The sequence below is a fragment of the Microcaecilia unicolor genome, chromosome 4 (genome assembly GCF_901765095.1).
Source record: "Microcaecilia unicolor chromosome 4, aMicUni1.1, whole genome shotgun sequence".
Lineage (NCBI taxonomy): Eukaryota > Metazoa > Chordata > Amphibia > Gymnophiona > Siphonopidae > Microcaecilia > Microcaecilia unicolor.
This window is the reverse complement of record NC_044034.1, coordinates 73,425,097-73,442,980: the sequence shown is the minus strand read 5'-3', so window position 1 is coordinate 73,442,980 and position 17,884 is coordinate 73,425,097. Positions and strand designations below refer to the sequence as shown.

At 43.7% G+C, this 17,884-nt stretch overlaps 1 protein-coding gene across 1 annotated transcript in view; it reads left to right on the top strand.

Moving 5' to 3' along the window:
• The window catches only part of FLT1 (fms related tyrosine kinase 1), a 317,946-nt gene that overhangs the window by 251,450 nt on the left and 48,612 nt on the right, over nucleotides 1-17,884 (top strand). The window contains 3 exon segments of the mRNA XM_030200343.1: nucleotides 2,356-2,460; nucleotides 6,982-7,095; nucleotides 9,052-9,140. Coding sequence (XP_030056203.1) covers nucleotides 2,356-2,460; nucleotides 6,982-7,095; nucleotides 9,052-9,140 — 308 coding nt within the window.

Genomic DNA, 17,884 nt, shown 5'->3' with positions numbered 1-17,884 from the left:
CATTTGTGGAGGAAACAGCGAGCCCTCCAAAACCCATCAGAAACCCTCTGTACCCACATATAGGTGCCCCCTTCACCCGTAAGGGCTATGGTAGTGGTGTACAGTTGGGGGTAGTGGATTTTTGGGAGGCTCAGCACACAAGGTAAGGGAGCTATGTACTTAGGAGCATTTTATGAAGTCCACTGCAGTGCCCCCTAAGGTGCCCGATTGCTGTCCTGGCATGTCAGGGGGACCAATGTACTACAAATGCTGGCTCCTCCCACATCCAAATGGCTTGCATTTGGATGTTTTAGACTTGGACGTCTTTGGTTTCGAAAATTGCCGAAAATCAAAGACATCCAAAACTAAGGACATCCAAATCCAAGGACATCCTTGGTATTTTCGAAATGAAAGATGGACGTCCATCTTTTTTCGAAAATGACCTTTTCCCACCTCCGAATTTTGACGTTTTACAAAGACGTCCAAATTCCAACTTAGATGTTTCTTTCAAAAATGCCCCTCATAGGTGTCAGCACAGATAAGAGACAAGAACTGTCTGGTGGATATAAGATAAGTGGGGGGGGGGGGGGGGGGGGGTGAGAAAGTACTAGGGAAACTGGTGTTGTCTTGTGTTTATCCAATAAACACATTTTAATTTTATTTTTTTTTGCATCAGGGATATTTTATCAGTTAAAACCTAAGCCCTAGCTATAGTCCAAGAGAAGCATATGAAAAAGTACACAGAAGCATTAGGGGAATAATTCTATAAATATTGCCTAAAATTAGGCACTAAAATGCTTGACGCTAAGCGTGAATTCTAGATCAGCAATTCCAGGTGAAATTGCTATTATAGAATTTGAGTGTAAGTCCGCATTTTAATGCCTAGCATTAATCACGAGCGCTTACACCATATCAACGGCTGGTGTACATGTGTTTGCCTAACTGCTGTCAGCTACACATACAATTGCAACCTTAGTGCAAAAGTGCTAGGCATGTCCCTGACCTGCCTATACCCCTCACAAGTCCACCTCCTTCCTTGTAGCAGTTGCTACGGTATCCTATAAAACCCTTGTCCAGTGGGTCCCCAGTGACCTAGCAGTGCTCCCCCCCGACCCCCTCATACCTTGAAGGAGAAGGAGAGAAGTCCTACTCCCTCCTCCTGCTGCACATCATCAAAATGGTGGTGCCCTGCCTTGCCCAGTGCATCATGGGATGCACTGAGAAAGGCCTAACTACCATATAAGGGCTAGTTCAGGGGGGGCTCCCAGCCAGGGCTCCCACTGGACCACCAGGGTTTTACCTTTTTTTCAGGGAGGTGGAGTGGGGGGTCTAAGTTTTGGGAGATGGGTCAGGCCCAAAGACTTTAAACCTTTGGGGGTGGGGGGCCTGGGGCCCACTGGACCACCAGGACCAGGCCAGCATTTTTTTAATTGAATAGGGACCATTGCACACCCTAACTCCAGCTCCGCACTGGCATTAGGTTTTCAGCTCTCTAGTTGTCTCTTGAGCTCATTGTTTCCCACATTGTTTGCCCTCCTCCTCCCCTGTTCCTCTTTACCCTGTATTTCCCTTACCCGTAATGTCTTGTCTGTCTGTTTTATCTAGATTGTAAGCTCTTAGAGCAGGGACTGTCTCTCTATGTCAGGTGTTCAGCACTGTGTGCATCTGGTAGCACTATATAAACGCTATTATTAGTAGTAGTAGTAGGGCCTTTCGAGCATTGTGCGCTGCTTACTTTTGAGCATGGGACATAAGAGCAGTTACATGAATAACTGCAAATTGCTGTCACTTAGTGCTAATTAAATCCAATTATTGCCAATTATTGGTTGCTAATGACAATTAGCACCTAATTTAACATTTACGTTACATCTGTAACTGCCATTATTCTATGACACCTGTGTGCAAATACGAATGCTAAGCATGAGAATGTGTGCACAAGATTATAAAATAAGAGAGTAGATGTCTTCAGCAAGGGCAAATAACCCAGAAAATTGGAAGTTGGGGGGGGGGGGGGGGGGGGGTTAGTCCCTCCTTGCTGTGCAATGATGCCCATTATAAAAGTTACCACTTTAATTTATAGTTCAGGTAAGAAGTGCCAATGCTTTTGGCACTGAGTCAGCAAACCAGAAATCTCGGTGCGGGGGAAATGGAATGTGTTATTTCTAAAGAGAACCTCTCATAGAATACGAACAGCTTTTTCACTTTAACCCAAAAATAGGATTCACTTAAAAACATGTTTAGAAGGCTTTTTGAAGCATATGAAGCATATGAAGAGTAACAGTTTGACAATCAGGAAAAGAATCTGCAAGAAATGTTAGCATGCATCAACATTTTGACTGGCACTGTGGTAAATATTTGCCCTCTGTGTTGATGCAGGGAAATCGCTGGGCCGTGGTGCTTTTGGAAAAGTGGTTCAAGCGTCTGCCTTTGGAATGAAAAAATCACCAACATGTACAACGGTTGCTGTGAAAATGCTGAAAGGTAGGCTGTGGGCTGATTAGCAGTTTTCTTCTACAACAGATGATCCTTTAGGGCCATGTTCACTAAAGTTTAGTTTTGTTACATTTGTACCCCGCACTTTCCCACTCATAGCAGGCTCAATGCGGCTTATAAGTACTTATTTGTACCTGGGGCAATGGAGGGTTAAGTGACTTGCCCAGAGTCACAAGTTGCTGCCTGTGCCTGTAGTGGGAATTGAACTCAGTTCCCCAGGACCAAAGTCCACCACCCTAACCATTAGGCCACTTTAGTGTGCAGTAATATACATTAGCATGCATTAAATGCTACAGGGGCTGCATAGCACTTATAAGGGCACATGCTAATGTCCACTAGTGTACACTAAGCTTTAATAAACATGGCCCTTAGTCTAGTAACAATTAGAGAAACTATGGAACTGATATTCAGACCGTGGGAGACAGCCCGGCTAACTCTCGTGGTCAGCAGTCAGCCTGGATATTCAATGGTGGGCCATTTCCGGTGACCGGCATTGAATATCCGGTTTATTTTTGGCCAGTGTAAACTTAACTGGCTATATTAATATTTTGAGACAGCTGGTTAAGTTTAAACCGGCTAAAGACATTCCAGCTGTTTACTTTACGTGGCCCAATGTGGCTGCTTAAAATAGCCAGCTAAGCACTGAATATTTGAGGATAGCCGGCTATATCGTGTGACCCTAGTACTTAGAGAAGCTTCCGGGCGCCTGATGCTGTATGCATTGGCACACATTACATTTAGGTGCTACGGTTACACCAGCCATATAGACCTGATGTAACTGCACTGACGGGGTGCATAACGCTCAGTATTTTGTTAAATACATTTGGAACTGGGAGCCCTGCCCATGTCCCCCATGCTCCGCTCATTTGCATGCTTCCCCCCTTACAATAGGGCTCTACATCCCTTACACACGCCCTTATAGAATAGCACTTAGGGTGCTTCTTTTCCCTGCATTTATGTGCAGAAAGGGGTGCGTAGCCATGAGCGCTTGGTTATACAATGGCCCCTTTAGTAGCTAAGATTTTCTAATTGTGGCTGAAAATTAACCTAACGTTAACTTGGCTGTCTGACCACCGACTGGTTTACTGAAGAATTATTCTCCCTTCAACCAGGATCTACTCCTTAAGTTCAGTGACTAGATATTTTGAAAAAAAAAACCCAGAACTGGTCTTCCCCTAGTAGCCCTCTAAACTTCTAAGTTCCTCTTCCATTCATCAACAACAACCAAAGAAAAAAAGGAGACTTTTTTTTCTAAAGTGTAATAAAGTTTTGCACTTACTGTTAGGAGTGTACCTGGCATGATCCCATACAGTTATCGCATGGAAAAGCTCTTTACCACTCACTAAGTACCACAAGAATGCTGCTAGAGATTGCAGATTTTGAAGGTGCAGCCATGATGGGTAGGAGCAAGTTGGCATCATTCCTACCTGTTCCTCTACTAGGTCACTGGAAGCATGCAGGTAGGCCCAGGGGATTCAGGAGGAGGAGGGGTTGGTGATTTTCCTAGAGGGAGGAGGCTCCTGGGGGGGCAGGATTTGTGATGTTTCTGGAGGGAGGGAGATTGGTGATGTTCCACGGATTGGGAGGGACAGAGGCCTGTTCACATTCCAGGGGAGAGGGGAGGGAGAAAGGCCTGTTGATGTTCTCAGGGGTAGGAGGGAGGGAAAGGGTATTGGAAAGCTTCAGGTTGACACCTAGAAGTTATGCAGGTGCTGATCAATATTTAGTGCCGGCACCTGCATAGCTTGATGGGCATATTTAGGACTGCTTTTCATGTGGTCCTATATGCCCACTTAGTTATGCAGGTACCGACACTGAATATTGCCAGCACCCACATAACTGCTAGCTCCTCCCCTACTCCACCCCCTGTACCACCCTTGACTACTACTACTACTACTATTTAGCATTTCTATAGCGCTACAAAGCATACACAGCGCTGTACAAACATAGAAGAAAGACAGTCCCTGCTCAAAGAGCTTACAATCTAGTAGACAAAAATTAAAGCAAACAAATCAATTAATGTGTAGAGGAAAGAGGAGAGGAGGGTAGGTGGAAGCGAGTGGATACAAGTGGTTACGAGTCAAAAGCAATGTTAAAGAGGTGGGCTTTCAATCTAGATTTAAAGATGGTCAAGGATGGGGCAAGACGTAGGGGCTCAGGAAGTCTATTCCAGGCATAGGGTGCAGCAAGACAGAAGGAGTGAAGTCTGGAGTTGGCAGTAGCGGAGAAGGGAACAGATAAGAAGGATTTATCCAGGGAATGGAGTGCACGGGAAGGGGTGTAGGGAAGGACGAGTGTGGAGAGATACTGGGGAGCAGCAGAGTGAGTACATTTATAGGTTAGTAGAAGAAGTTTGAACAGCATGCGAAAACGGATAGGGAGCCAGTGAAGCGACTTGAGGAGAGGGTAGTATGAGTAAAGCGACCCTGGCAGAAGACGAGACGGGCAGCAGAGTTTTGAACCAACTGGAGAGGGGAGAGGTGACTAAGTGGGAGGCCAGCAAGAAGCAGATTGCAGTAGTCCAAACGAGAGGTGACAAGGGTGTGGATGAGGGTTTTGGTAGAGTGCTCAGAAAGAAAGGGGCGGATTTTACGGATGTTGTAAAGAAAGAAACGACAGGTCTTGGCGATCTGCTGGTTATGAGCAGAGAAGGAGAGAGAAGAGTCAAAGATAACCCCAAGGTTTCGAGCTGAGGAGACAGGGAGAATGAGAGAGCCATCAACAGAAATAGAAAACGGGGGGAGCGGGGAGGTGGGTTTGTGGGGGGGAATGAGAAGCTCGGTTTTGGTCATATTTAATTTCAGGTGGCATTGAGAGCTGTCCTAAATTAAGCCACTGAGCAATGTGGGTGCTGACATTGAATATCGGGCTGGCACCCAAATAACTTTTATTAAAAATTTGATTCCCGAGCCCCCTCCCTACCCCCAACAAAACCCTCTCCTTCTCTGCCCCTTTCCCCCAGCCCATGGCAAGAAACTAGTCCCCTGGGTCTACCTGCATCCCTGGTGGTCCAGTGGTGGTCATTGGTGGCAGGAGCACAACCTCTTCGCCCTTGCCACGCCCTTCCAAAATGGTTGCGTGACCTCTTGTGGCAGCTTGCACTGTGAGTAGCCGCATGGTCATAGCAACCATTTTGGAGGGTGCCACAAGGGGTAGGAGCAAGGGAACTGTGCTCCTGACCCAAAAACCACCACTAGACCACCAGGGACACAAGTAAGCCCTGGGGATCCTACATGGATGACTGGGGGGGTTGGGGCGGGGAGGCATTCTGGGGGAAGGGGGGGACTAGTTTCTTGCCGTGGTCTGGGGGAGGGGGCAGTGACGGAGAGGGCCTTGTTGGCAGTGAGAGGGGACTTGGGGGACCAGATTTTTAAAAAATAAAGTTATGTGGGTGCCGGCCCGATATTCAGCCAGGGCACACATAACTGTCTTATGTGGGCCCCAGTTGAATATTGGCTGGGTTCACATAAGCTCTGGGCAGCCAGCCTGCCCAAAATTAGCCCCTGATATTGTGCCAGTGCCTGGACATAGCTCAGCACTGAATATCGGGGGCTAATTTAGCCAGGAACAGTCAGCGTTATAAAAAACGCTGACCACCGCCGGTTGAATATCAGGGGGATTATTAATAGTAGTAGTAGTAAAAGTGGTCTTCAAATTAACAACACTGTGTTATGTCCCAGGAATGTAACACTCTGGGCCCGATATTTAGACCACGGGAGGCAGCCTGCATAAGTACCGCAATTGGCGCTGACCCTGGATATTCAGTGCTAAGCCATTTTCAGTGACTGGCATTGAATATCCGAGGGTTTTTTTTTGCCGGCTCAGACTTAACTAGTTAAATGGACCTTTAATTAAGCATTTAATTAACATGCGCTAAACGATAGAACCCATATATTCCTATGGGGTCTCTAGCATTTAGCACGCGCTACAAATGCTACTGTGCCTTTGTAAAAGACCCCCAGAATGAATATTCATCACTAACCAGTTAAGTTCATAGCAGCCAAAGATAGGGCTGCTAATTAGGTGGTCTGTTTTGACCGCTGCACACAGCCGGCCAGTGCTTGAATAGTCGCAGATAGCCGATTATATTACATCATTTAGCCAGTTTGTCACTATGCGCTAACTGCGAATATTCAGCACAGATAACCAGCTATCTCCCGCTGAATATTAGCGGATAGCCAGCTAAATGCTATTTAACTTGCCAGAAGCCGTTCCTGACGGTTAAATAGCGCTGAATATCAGCCGATCTATGTCTCTGCAAGTAACCTTATTTTACCAAATTTGCAGTTTTAATATTTATATCTCTAGTGTCACAACCATGGAAGCTATGCTCTGCCTAGAACAGCAAAGTTGTACAATGTACGTTGGAGAAATCCTCATGAACTAAGGTTGGAATAGTCTTAACACAGCGTGAAATCTGTGGAATTACAATGTTTATTGTGTCTGTAGAATAGCAAATGATGATATATTCACCCATGCAAAACTCTTGATGTGGTTCTGTATTCACAGAGGGAGCAACAGCCAGTGAATACAAGGCCTTGATGACCGAGCTCAAAATCTTAATTCATATTGGACATCACCTTAATGTGGTGAATTTGCTGGGAGCTTGCACAAAACATGGAGGTAAACCACTGATCATTTCTGTGCCAACAATAGGCTGAACAAGTTAAGTTTGTGCAGGGTGATATGATAATAGGTCACCTAGGTTGGAAGTCAGTTCAAGCACCTATTTCAGGGATATTTTATAAAGACAATATAGGTGCCTTTGAGGGGCATAATTGAAAGGCACGCCCAAGTTTTTCTGAGGACGTCCTCACAGGACATCCCCGTGAAGGGGGAGGGAAACCCGTATTATCAAAACAAGATGGACGCCCATCTTTCGTTTTGATAATACGATTGGGGACGCACAAATCATGAAATTTAGGTCGACCTTAGAGATTTTTGGCGATAATGGAAACCGAGGACGACCATCTCAGAAACGACCAAATCCAAGCCATGTGGTCATGGGAGGAGCCAGCATTCATACTGCACTGGTCCCCCTGACATGCCAACACACCAACCGGGCACCCTAGGGGGCACTGCAGTGGACTTCAGAAATTTCTCCCAGGTGCATAGCTCCCTTACCTTGTGTGCTGAGCCCCCCAACCCCCCCCCCCAAAAAAAAAACCCCACTACCCACAACTCTACACCACTACCATAGCCCTTATGGGTGAAGGGGGGTACCTACATGTGGGTACAGTGGGTTTCTGGTGGGTTTTGGAGGGCTCACATTTACTAGCACAAGTGTAACAGGTGAGGGGGATGGGCCTTGATCCGCCTGCCTGAAGTGCACTGCAGTACCCACTAAAACTGCATACTGCTGTCATGGAGCTGGGTATGATATTTGAGGCTGACATAGAGGCTGGAAAAAATATTTAAAACATTTTTTAAGGTGGGGAAGGGGTTAGTGACCACTGGGGGAGTAAGGGGAGGTCATCCCCGATTCCCTTCAGTGGTCAGCTGGTCATTTAGGGCACATTTTTGTGGCTTGGTCATAAGAAAAAAAGGGCCAGGTAAAGTCATCCAATTGTTCGTCAGGGACACCCTTTTTTTTCCATTATCGGTCGAGGACGCCCATGTGTTAGCCACGCCCCAGTCCCGCCTTCGCTACGCCTCCAACACGCCCCCGTGAACTTTGGTCATCCCCGCGACGGAAAGCAGTTGGGGAATCGGCTTTCGATTATACCGATTTGGGCAACCCTGTGAGAAGGATGCCCATCTTGCGATTTGTGTCAAAAGATGGGTGTTCTTTGCTTTCGAAAATAAGCCTGATTGCCTTAATGTAACATTAAAACAATAAAAATCTATTGTTATAAAAAAAATGACTCTATTTTTGAATTGCAGCAGCTACAGACATTATATTTTCCCAACCACAGTAATGCAAAGATAGCAGCCCCCAACTCAGGGTTGGTGATTTGGTGAAAATGGTCCCCTAAATTCTGTTCCCTTTTAAATAATTGCGGTTTCCCTGGATTCCTCTCCCTAAAACTCCAATCCTTTTTTTTTTTTAAATATTGGACCCCCAACCCTCCCAAAGCCTGTCTCCAGCAAGTATTAGATATCTCTGTAGACTAGTAGAGAACAGGAGTGATTCCCTGTTACTTCTACCTCAGTAACTGCCTCTTGAAAAATAACACTAACAGGTTCCTAGCAGTGGTCTCACTGTACTCCTGCTAGAGGCTGGCTGCCAAATAAAAAAATACTCCTGAGAAGGGACCCAGGAAGAAATGCCATTTTTGTAATAGGATAGACAGTTGAGGGATTATGGCGGCAGGACCTCAATTATTTAAATGAGATTGGGATGGAAGATTGGGAGGGGGTCTGAGGAAAGCTGTAATTATTTAAGGAGTATTGGAGGCTGGGATAGTATTTGGCCTGATTATGAGCCCCTTTATAAATATCCCCTAGCTTTAAAATCTGCAGTTTTTCTTAGGACATGCATCTTTGTCTTCTTTGAAAACCTTCAAAAAGCTCTTGTCCTCTGCCATTTTGAAAACGTATTTTCTCTCTCTTTTTTTTTTTGTCTTTTTTTTTATACAGGCCCTCTGATGGTTATTGTGGAATACTGCAAATATGGAAATTTATCAAACTATCTCAAAAGCAAAAGGGAGTTTTTCTTTGTTAGCAAGGTACGCATCACCTTTATTCAGCACTTACAAAAAGACTAAACATTTACAAAAGAGGCATCAACTCCAGACTGTTTCCAAAAATGTTTGGTACCTTCAGTTCACCTTGAGATTAATATTCAAAAGATGTATCCAGTTGACATCAAAAGTTACCTGGATACATTTTCAACATTGAAATTGCTGGACTACTGAATGATATCATTCAGTCAGATATGTGATGTCCATCCTGGAGTGAGGGCCACGCTGGAGGCATGTCTATAAGTCAATTGCATTGAATTGATGTTCAGTGCAAGCTGGTTAACTTTAATTGATTAAATCAGATCACACAAACAGCAGATCTGAGTTCAATAAAATAAAGATATCTAGTTAATTTTAGCCTACAATATTCAGTGGTGCTGACTCAACTCAATACCTGCTTGAATATCTGGTTAAATAGAACTGGATAAGTTAATTGGTTATCTTTAACCAGATATTGGGCTGGTGAATATTGATCTCTTTAAGGTTTACAAGGATATATGATCTTTCTGGAAAATACAATGAAACAGACTTGTTTCATTTCAACATGTAATTTTAGTCTTAGTATTTTTATTGATTTTCATTGTACAAGCAAGACAAGAGTTAACAATCTTAAAAACATTGTACAAGAACAAATTTGACTAGAAGTCGACAGAGAAGAGAAGAAAGAAGAGAAAGGAAAAAAAAGAGGATATGTAACAAAGCATGCTTCATGCATAGGCCATGAAATACACAAGATACATCAGGCAAGCAAACATGACATTCTATACTTAAACATTTTTGTGTTTTGTTACATTTGTACCCCGCGCTTTCCCACTCATGGCAGGCTCAATGCGGCTTACATGGGGCAATGGAGGGTTAAGTGACTTGCCCAGAGTCACAAGGAGCTGCCTGTGCTTGAATTGGGAATCGAACTCAGTTCCTCAGTTCCCCAGGACCAAAGTCCACCACCCTAACCATTAGGCCACTCCTCAAGTTAGATATAAGTGGAAGCCATTTTTTCTCATGCAAAGCAAAGCGAAATGATTTTTTAGCAAAATAGGCCTCATATTTGTAAGCTTGAAACAACAAATTCCACCATTCTTGGTAAAAAACTTGATATAAGGCCTTCCAGTGCAAAAAAATAACTTTTAAGGCTAGGGATAACATGGAGTTAATGAGGATACATTCATTAGATTTGAGGGTGTGTTTAAAGCACAAATCTTTAAGTATCATGTGCTTATAGGTTATTGAACCAGAAAGACGGAATATATCCACCATTAAGAACCATATATTATTCTAGTAATCCTGAATACACACACAATCAAATACAAGGTGTTTAAAATTGCCTTGTTGAGATTGGAAGGGCCAGCAGAGGTTTGGGCTAGAGGGATCAATTCTATGCAATTTAAGGGGTGTCCACAAAGTTCTATGCATTTTTAATGTATTTATAAATGACCTAGAGATGGGAATAACTAGTGAGGTAATTAAATTCGCCGATGACACAAAATTATTCAGGGTCGTCAAGTCGCAGGAGGAATGTGAACGATTACAGGAGGACCTTGCGAGACTGGGAGAATGGGCGTGCAAGTGGCAGATGAAGTTCAATGTTGACAAGTGCAAAGTGATGCATGTGGGTAAGAGGAACCCGAATTATAGCTACGTCTTGCAAGGTTCCGCGTTAGGAGTTACGGATCAAGAAAGGGATCTGGGTGTCGTCGTCGATGATACGCTGAAACCTTCTGCTCAGTGTGCTGCTGCGGCTAGGAAAGCGAATAGAATGTTGGGTGTTATTAGGAAGGGTATGGAGTCCAGGTGTGCGGATGTTATAATGCCGTTGTATCGCTCCATGGTGCGACCGCACCTGGAGTATTGTGTTCAGTACTGGTCTCCGTATCTCAAAAAAGATATAGTAGAATTGGAAAAGGTACAGCGAAGGGCGACGAAAATGATAGTGGGGATGGGACGACTTTCCTATGAAGAGAGGCTGAGAAGGCTAGGGCTTTTCAGCTTGGAGAAGAGACGGCTGAGGGGAGATATGATAGAAGTGTATAAAATAATGAGTGGAATGGATCGGGTGGATGTGAAGCGACTGTTCACGCTATCCAAAAATACTAGGACTAGAGGGCATGAGTTGAAGCTACAGTGTGGTAAATTTAAAACGAATCGGAGAAAATTTTTCTTCACCCAACGTGTAATTAGACTCTGGAATTCGTTGCCGGAGAACGTGGTACGGGCGGTTAGCTTGACGGAGTTTAAAAAGGGGTTAGATAGATTCCTAAAGGACAAGTCCATAGACCGCTATTAAATGGACTTGGAAAAATTCCGCATTTTTAGGTATAACTTGTCTGGAATGTTTTTACGTTTGGGGAGCGTGCCAGGTGCCCTTGACCTGGATTGGCCACTGTCGGTGACAGGATGCTGGGCTAGATGGACCTTTGGTCTTTCCCAGTATGGCACTACTTATGTACTTATGTACTTATGTAAGTATAGAGACTGCAACGTTGACGAGGATTTGGAACATTTAAATAAGGAACTCCATACCTGCTCCCATAACTTATCTGAAATGGATTGTTGGATGTCTTCTTCCCAACATTTGCTTAAACCTGAACATTTGAAAGGGAGCTTTCCTAAGATATACTTATATATGTGAGAAGCAGTACGACCTGTATGCTGGAGCTGCAGATTTATGTCGAGTTCTGGGGTTTGGGGCATATGTTGAATTTCTGGGTTACTTTTTTTCAGCATAAAGCTGATCTGTAGCCATTGGTAGAACTGTGAATCTAATAGCGAAAATTCAGTTTTCATATCTGAGAAGGATTTCCATGTATGGCTCTTTGAATCAATAAAGTCACCAAGAGACCATATTCCTATGCGCTGCCATTGAGACCAAGAAACTTGTTTTTTATTAATTTTAAATTTAGGGTTGTTCCATATAGGCACACACAATGTAGTGGACCAAGGAGTATGTAACGAATTATCAAAGGATGACAGTAATTTATGAGTGGCGCTGATGATCGGATTGGAAGCAATATTTTTAGGAAGGCGCATGCCAATTAGGTGAAAATGCAGTAATGGATCGCTTATTATTGATTGTTCATATATTAACCATCTGGGTAAAGAAACAGTATTTAGTGGAGTAATCCATTCCATACTCTGACGCATGATAAAGGCTCTATGATACAACAGAAGGTCAGGGAATCGAACTCCACCTAGCGGTTTAGGTAACTTTAATTCACATAAGGAGATTCTAGGTGCTTTAAGATTCCATAGGAAATTAGAAAGTAATTTCTCCAGCCTTCTGTAAAAGAGACAAGGAAATAGAAGAGGGATCATACTCAAAACATACGTGATCTTGGGCACTATCATCATTTTGATGGTATCCAATCTTCCCCACCAGGATAAATTCAATGGGGACCACGCTGCCAAAGAGGCTTCTACTTTTGCAAATAATTTATCAGAGTTAACCTTGATAGTAGTTGCGAGATCTCTATCAAAAAAACACCAAGCTATTTAATAGAGGTGATTATCCATTTAAGAGGATCATTCAGGGGCATCAGCTCTGTTTTATCCCAATTGATTTTTGAGAACAATTGATCCTGAGATTTTTGTAACCTGAGATTTTTGAGAACTGGGAAATTAAGCTAATGAGGGCTTTCATAGATGATTGTGGGTTAGTGAGATATAATAATATGTCATCTGCATAGGCTGAGAGTTTAAACTCCTCTCTACCCAGAAGGATACCAGTTATATTTTTGGAATTACGAATGGCCACAAGGAGAGGTTCAAGGGCCAGATTAAATAATAAAGGAGAAATGGGGCAACCTTGTCTGGTGCCTCTGTAGAGAACAAAAGATTTGGAAAGTTCTCCATTAGCAACAATACGTGCAGAAGGAGATGAGTATAATAAATGTAACATACGAAGATAGAGTTTAGGAAAACCAAACTGCTCAAGAACATGAAACAAGTACTTCCATTCTACCCAGTCAAAGGCTTTTTCAGCATCTAAAGAGACAGATAAAATAGGATAATCCTTTGACCAGGTTAAGTGGATGGCATGGCATAACAGTCTGGCATTATCAGCGCCATATCTAGATTTAATAAAGCCAGCCTGATCTCTATGTATTAGTGAATGAATAATATTTTCTAACCTGCAACACAATAATTTTGCATAAATTTTATAGTCTGTATTTAAAAGCGAAATTGGCCTATAATTTTGTACAAGGGCACCATCTCTGTTGGGTTTAGGTAATACTACAATGTTAGCATCCAAAAAGTGACCTGGAGAAGGTGATACAAGTAAAGCGTGAAAATAGGCCATTAAATGAGCTGATATAGTAGACGAGAAGGACTTGTAAAACTCCGCTGGTAAGCCACCTGGACCCGGTGCTTTAGCTAAAGAAAGCTTTCTTATTGCAGAGACAATCTCATCATGAGAAATAGGTTGCTTCAGTTGGTTAATATGCTGCTCTGAGAGATGAGGCAGGTGTAACGAGGAGAGAAAATTGGAGATTTCAAAATCATCAGCTGTGACTTCTGAAGCATAGAGAGATGTGTAAAAGGGCTCAAAAGCCTCAAGAATTTAAGGGGTGGAGGTCAAGGAGGCACCAGTAGATGACCGGATGACAGATATACGCTGCTTTGTTCTCTTGCCTTTGAGATAAGATGCAAGCAATTTACCAGATGTACCAGTATAGTATACAGCGTTTTGCTTGAAGATAATTACATTGGAGATGCTTGATAATAGAGAATTGTGCTGTATTTTGAGCGACCTCAGTCTTTGAAGAGCATCTGTAGACGAGGATGTAAATAAAGATACTTCAAGTTGATGTATTTCTTTTCAAGATTGGAGATTTTAGCATTGTTAAACTTATGAAGATGAGATGAGTAACTAATAATTTCACCTCTCAGCCAGGTCTTAAATGATTCCCAAACTGTCATGAACGAGGGAACAGAGTCCATGTTATTATCAAAAAATTCAATAGACTTTTTAGTGATGTGCTGGAGAAACTGGGTATCTGATAATACAGCAGTGTTAAGTCTCCAAGAGGACGTTTTAGTTTTATTAGGAGACCAGTTAAAGTCACACGAGATTGCTGCATGGTCAGAAATCGATATTTCATGAATCTTTGCAGAAGACAGCATAGGAATCAAATCTTTGGTGCCCAAGAGATAGTCTATTCTTGAATAGGTATGATGAGGAGCTGAGAAGAAGGAGTAGTCTCTAGAGGTTGGGTAAAGTAATCTCCACAAATCAGACCAACCATTGGATTGCATAAGGCTGCTTAGTGCATTCCTGAGCTTAGCAAGCCTGCAGTTTGAGGACCTATCTAGATAAGGATCCATTGGAAAGTTGAAATCTCCTCCAATTATAGCATGGCAAGTGAGAGCGGTTAGACCAGATGCATTGATTGTATGAAAGAAATTGGGTTCATCAGCATTTGGAGCATAAACATTAATAAATGTTATGGGATTATTCTCAAGAATTCCTTCTATCCGAGACCATCTGCCTACATTGTCAGTAACATGAGAAACTAACTGGAAAGGCAGGGATTTTTTAAAAAAGAGTGATGACACCATTCTTACGACCTATTGCAGGCAGTGGCATAGCTACGTGTGGCCTGAGGGGGCCTGGGCCCCCATAGATTTCCTCCTGGACCCCTCTCCCGATGACCCTCTCGCCCCCCCCCCCCCCGTGAACGCTCCCCCGCTGTCGTCTACCTTCGGTTTTGCTGGCGGAGGACCACAATCCTTGCCAGCCGGCGTCCTCTTCGTCTTGCAGTCAAAAAAGTCTTCGTTCTGTTGCATGCTGACGTCCTGCATATTGTACGTGCAGGACGTCAGACTCAGAGAACAGCTTCTGTTCTCTGAGTCTGATGTCCTGCTTCCTTTGATGCTTCCTGCTTCCTTTGATGCAATTTCCTGTGGGAAGAACACAGCAGAGAGAAGACCCAGGGGATGTCCAAGACAACCTGTCATTCTGCTGTGGCTGCAGACTATGGCGGCGACCGATGTACACTTTACAGGACCACAGCAGAGTGAGAAAGGCGAGGGAACAGTGCCAGACCTGCAAGGAGGGGGACAGAGGAGGGGAAAAGACAGACTGGACCCAAGGTGAGGGAGAGATGCCGAACCTTCAGGGGAGGGAGAGCCAGAAGCGATGTGATAGTGGGGGGCACCACAAAGCAAGTTGGCTTAGGGCGTCACTATACCTTCAGTCGGCCCTTCGCATACATGCATAGGTGCTAGGAAAACACACTGGCTGATATTCAGCTGGCATCAGTCAGCGTTTTTATATCATCTGCTGGCTGTATTTCCAGATAGTCAATACTGGGCCATGTCAGGCATCAACATTAAATATCCGGTTATAGGTTGGCTGCTAAAGCTTATGCAGTTAAGTGCAATATTCAGCCCTTAACTGCATACACTGTACCCCATAAAGATAGAACTGCTATTTATGTGGCCCAATTTAAGGGGTTATCTTATGCGGTCAACGGCTGAATATCAGCACAACTGCATAAGTGCCAACCCCGCCCCTGGAACACCCACAAGTTAGCCAGTTTTGGCTCAGGTTAAGTGCTGCTGAATATTCGCGGTTAGCCATGGACAAGCAATTTAAGCAGACAGGAGCCTCTCCTGCGTGCTTAAATCATTTTGAATATTGTCTGGAACAGGGGCATAGCCAGACAACAGATTTTGGGTGGGCCTAGGCAAGAAGTGGGTGGGCATCAAGTGCTTTCTTCCGCCCCCCCCCCAAAAAAAAATGATCTCAGCTGGCAGAAAAACGCTTCTTTCCACTTTGGCAGTCTGCAGCAGGCATGCGCTGAAAACTGAGCATGCGCAGGTGCTGGTATCATGGACAGTAGCATTTTCATTGCCATCAGGAGGAAGTCTTCAGCTGGCAGAGCTTGGGATCCCCACCAGCTACCACTAAACGTGTGCTACTGTTAGGTGGGCCTGAGCCCTAAGTGGGTGGGCCCCTGCCCACCCATGCCCACCTGTGGCTATGCCACTGGTCTGGAAGGTGCTCATTTTTCTGTGATTTGCATAGGTGTTCTTTAGGGTGGAGTTTGCACAGAGCCAGGGCAGTATTTTGACTTACATCATAAAATATGCAAGGGTTAGAGTAGATGTAAGTGCCTAATTTCCAGGGGGAAAGGGGAGTAATAGTACAAAGACCCATAGGCACATATGGGGCTGGATTCTATATAGGACGCAGCGAGTAGCGCATGTTAAATTGTTTGTGTGGCCAATTTACGAGCACTACTCAATTGAGTAATAAGCCAATTAGTCATAATAATTGGCCGATAACAGCCAATTATCATCACTAATTGGAATTTACATGTGCTTCTTTTTAGGTGTATTGTAATAAGAGGTGCGCATAAATTTCAACACATAACTGAAAAGGGGGCGTGGACATGGGAGACATGTAGGTGTGTTGGGGGCGTCAATCAACTTTACACGTGTTGTTATAGAAGTCAGTGGAACACTCATACATTTAGGCATGGATATTTACATTAAGTTTTCAGTGGCATAAATGGCCGTCCCCCCGGCCTATGCACTATTCTATGAACCATGTCTTAGTCTAGCTGCAGTTCATAGGATAGAGCTACATGCGTTATTCCAACATGCCTACATTTTAGATGCCGTTTACTGAATCCGGCCTATGTTGTCTTTATTAAATAGGAGTGACATATGTGCCTGTGTACTAAATCTAGCCAAGCTGATATATTTATTTATTTAAGCAGTTTATTTCTTTTAAATTATTCCTGTTCCCAAAAACAGTCAAAGCAATTACATCAAGACACACGTGTTTACAAAAAACAGCAAAACAATTACAAAAAGGCTCATTTTCAAAGCACATAGACTTACAAAGTTGCCTATGTTACTATGGAACTTTGTAAGTCAATGTGCTTTGAAAATAAGCACCACAATCTCATAATTCCCTCCAGTAAAATCTTCAGGTTAAGAGGTGATTAATCCCAGCTTTAAGATGTGCATTATTAGACAGGCTTCTCCCAGATGGCCTCGGAAAAGCTCTTAGTTTCCTTAAACGTCACAGAGATCATAAGAGATTTCCACAATCTGGGACCGTTTAGGAAGTGCCCTTTGTCTAGCCCCAGTGAGTTTTATTTCTTTCAACAAAGGTACTGAGAGATAATTCTCCTGAACAACATACAATTAGTACAGGGGTTCTCAACCCATTCCTCAGGACTCACCTAGCCAATCAGGTTTTCAGGATACCCACGATTAATATACAGGAGATAAATTTTGCATGAACTACCTGCATTGGCAAATCTATCTCATGCATATTTATTGTGGGCATCCTGAAAACCTGACTGGCAAGGTGTATCCCAAGGACTGGGTTGAGAATCCCTGCTTTATAGAATACTAGCCTCCTTGGGTTTATTCATGCCTACAGTTTGTGTGGAGGAGTAGCCTAATGGTTAGTGCAGTGGGCTTTGATGGAGACCTAGGTTCAAGTCCCACTGCATCTCTTTGTGACCTTGGGCAAGTCACTTAACCCTCCATTGCCCCAGGTGGTACAAAAACTTAGATTGTGAGGCCTCTAGGGACAAAGAAAGTGCCTGCATATAATTTGTACAGCACTGTGTACGTCTAGTAGCGCTATAGAAATGATTAGTAGTAGTACAGTTTAAACTTAGGCATGTATGCCACCCATTGATGAGCTGTGACTGTGGGCACCAAAATGCCAAAGATATTCACATATGTAACTCTGTTTCCTTTGCAAA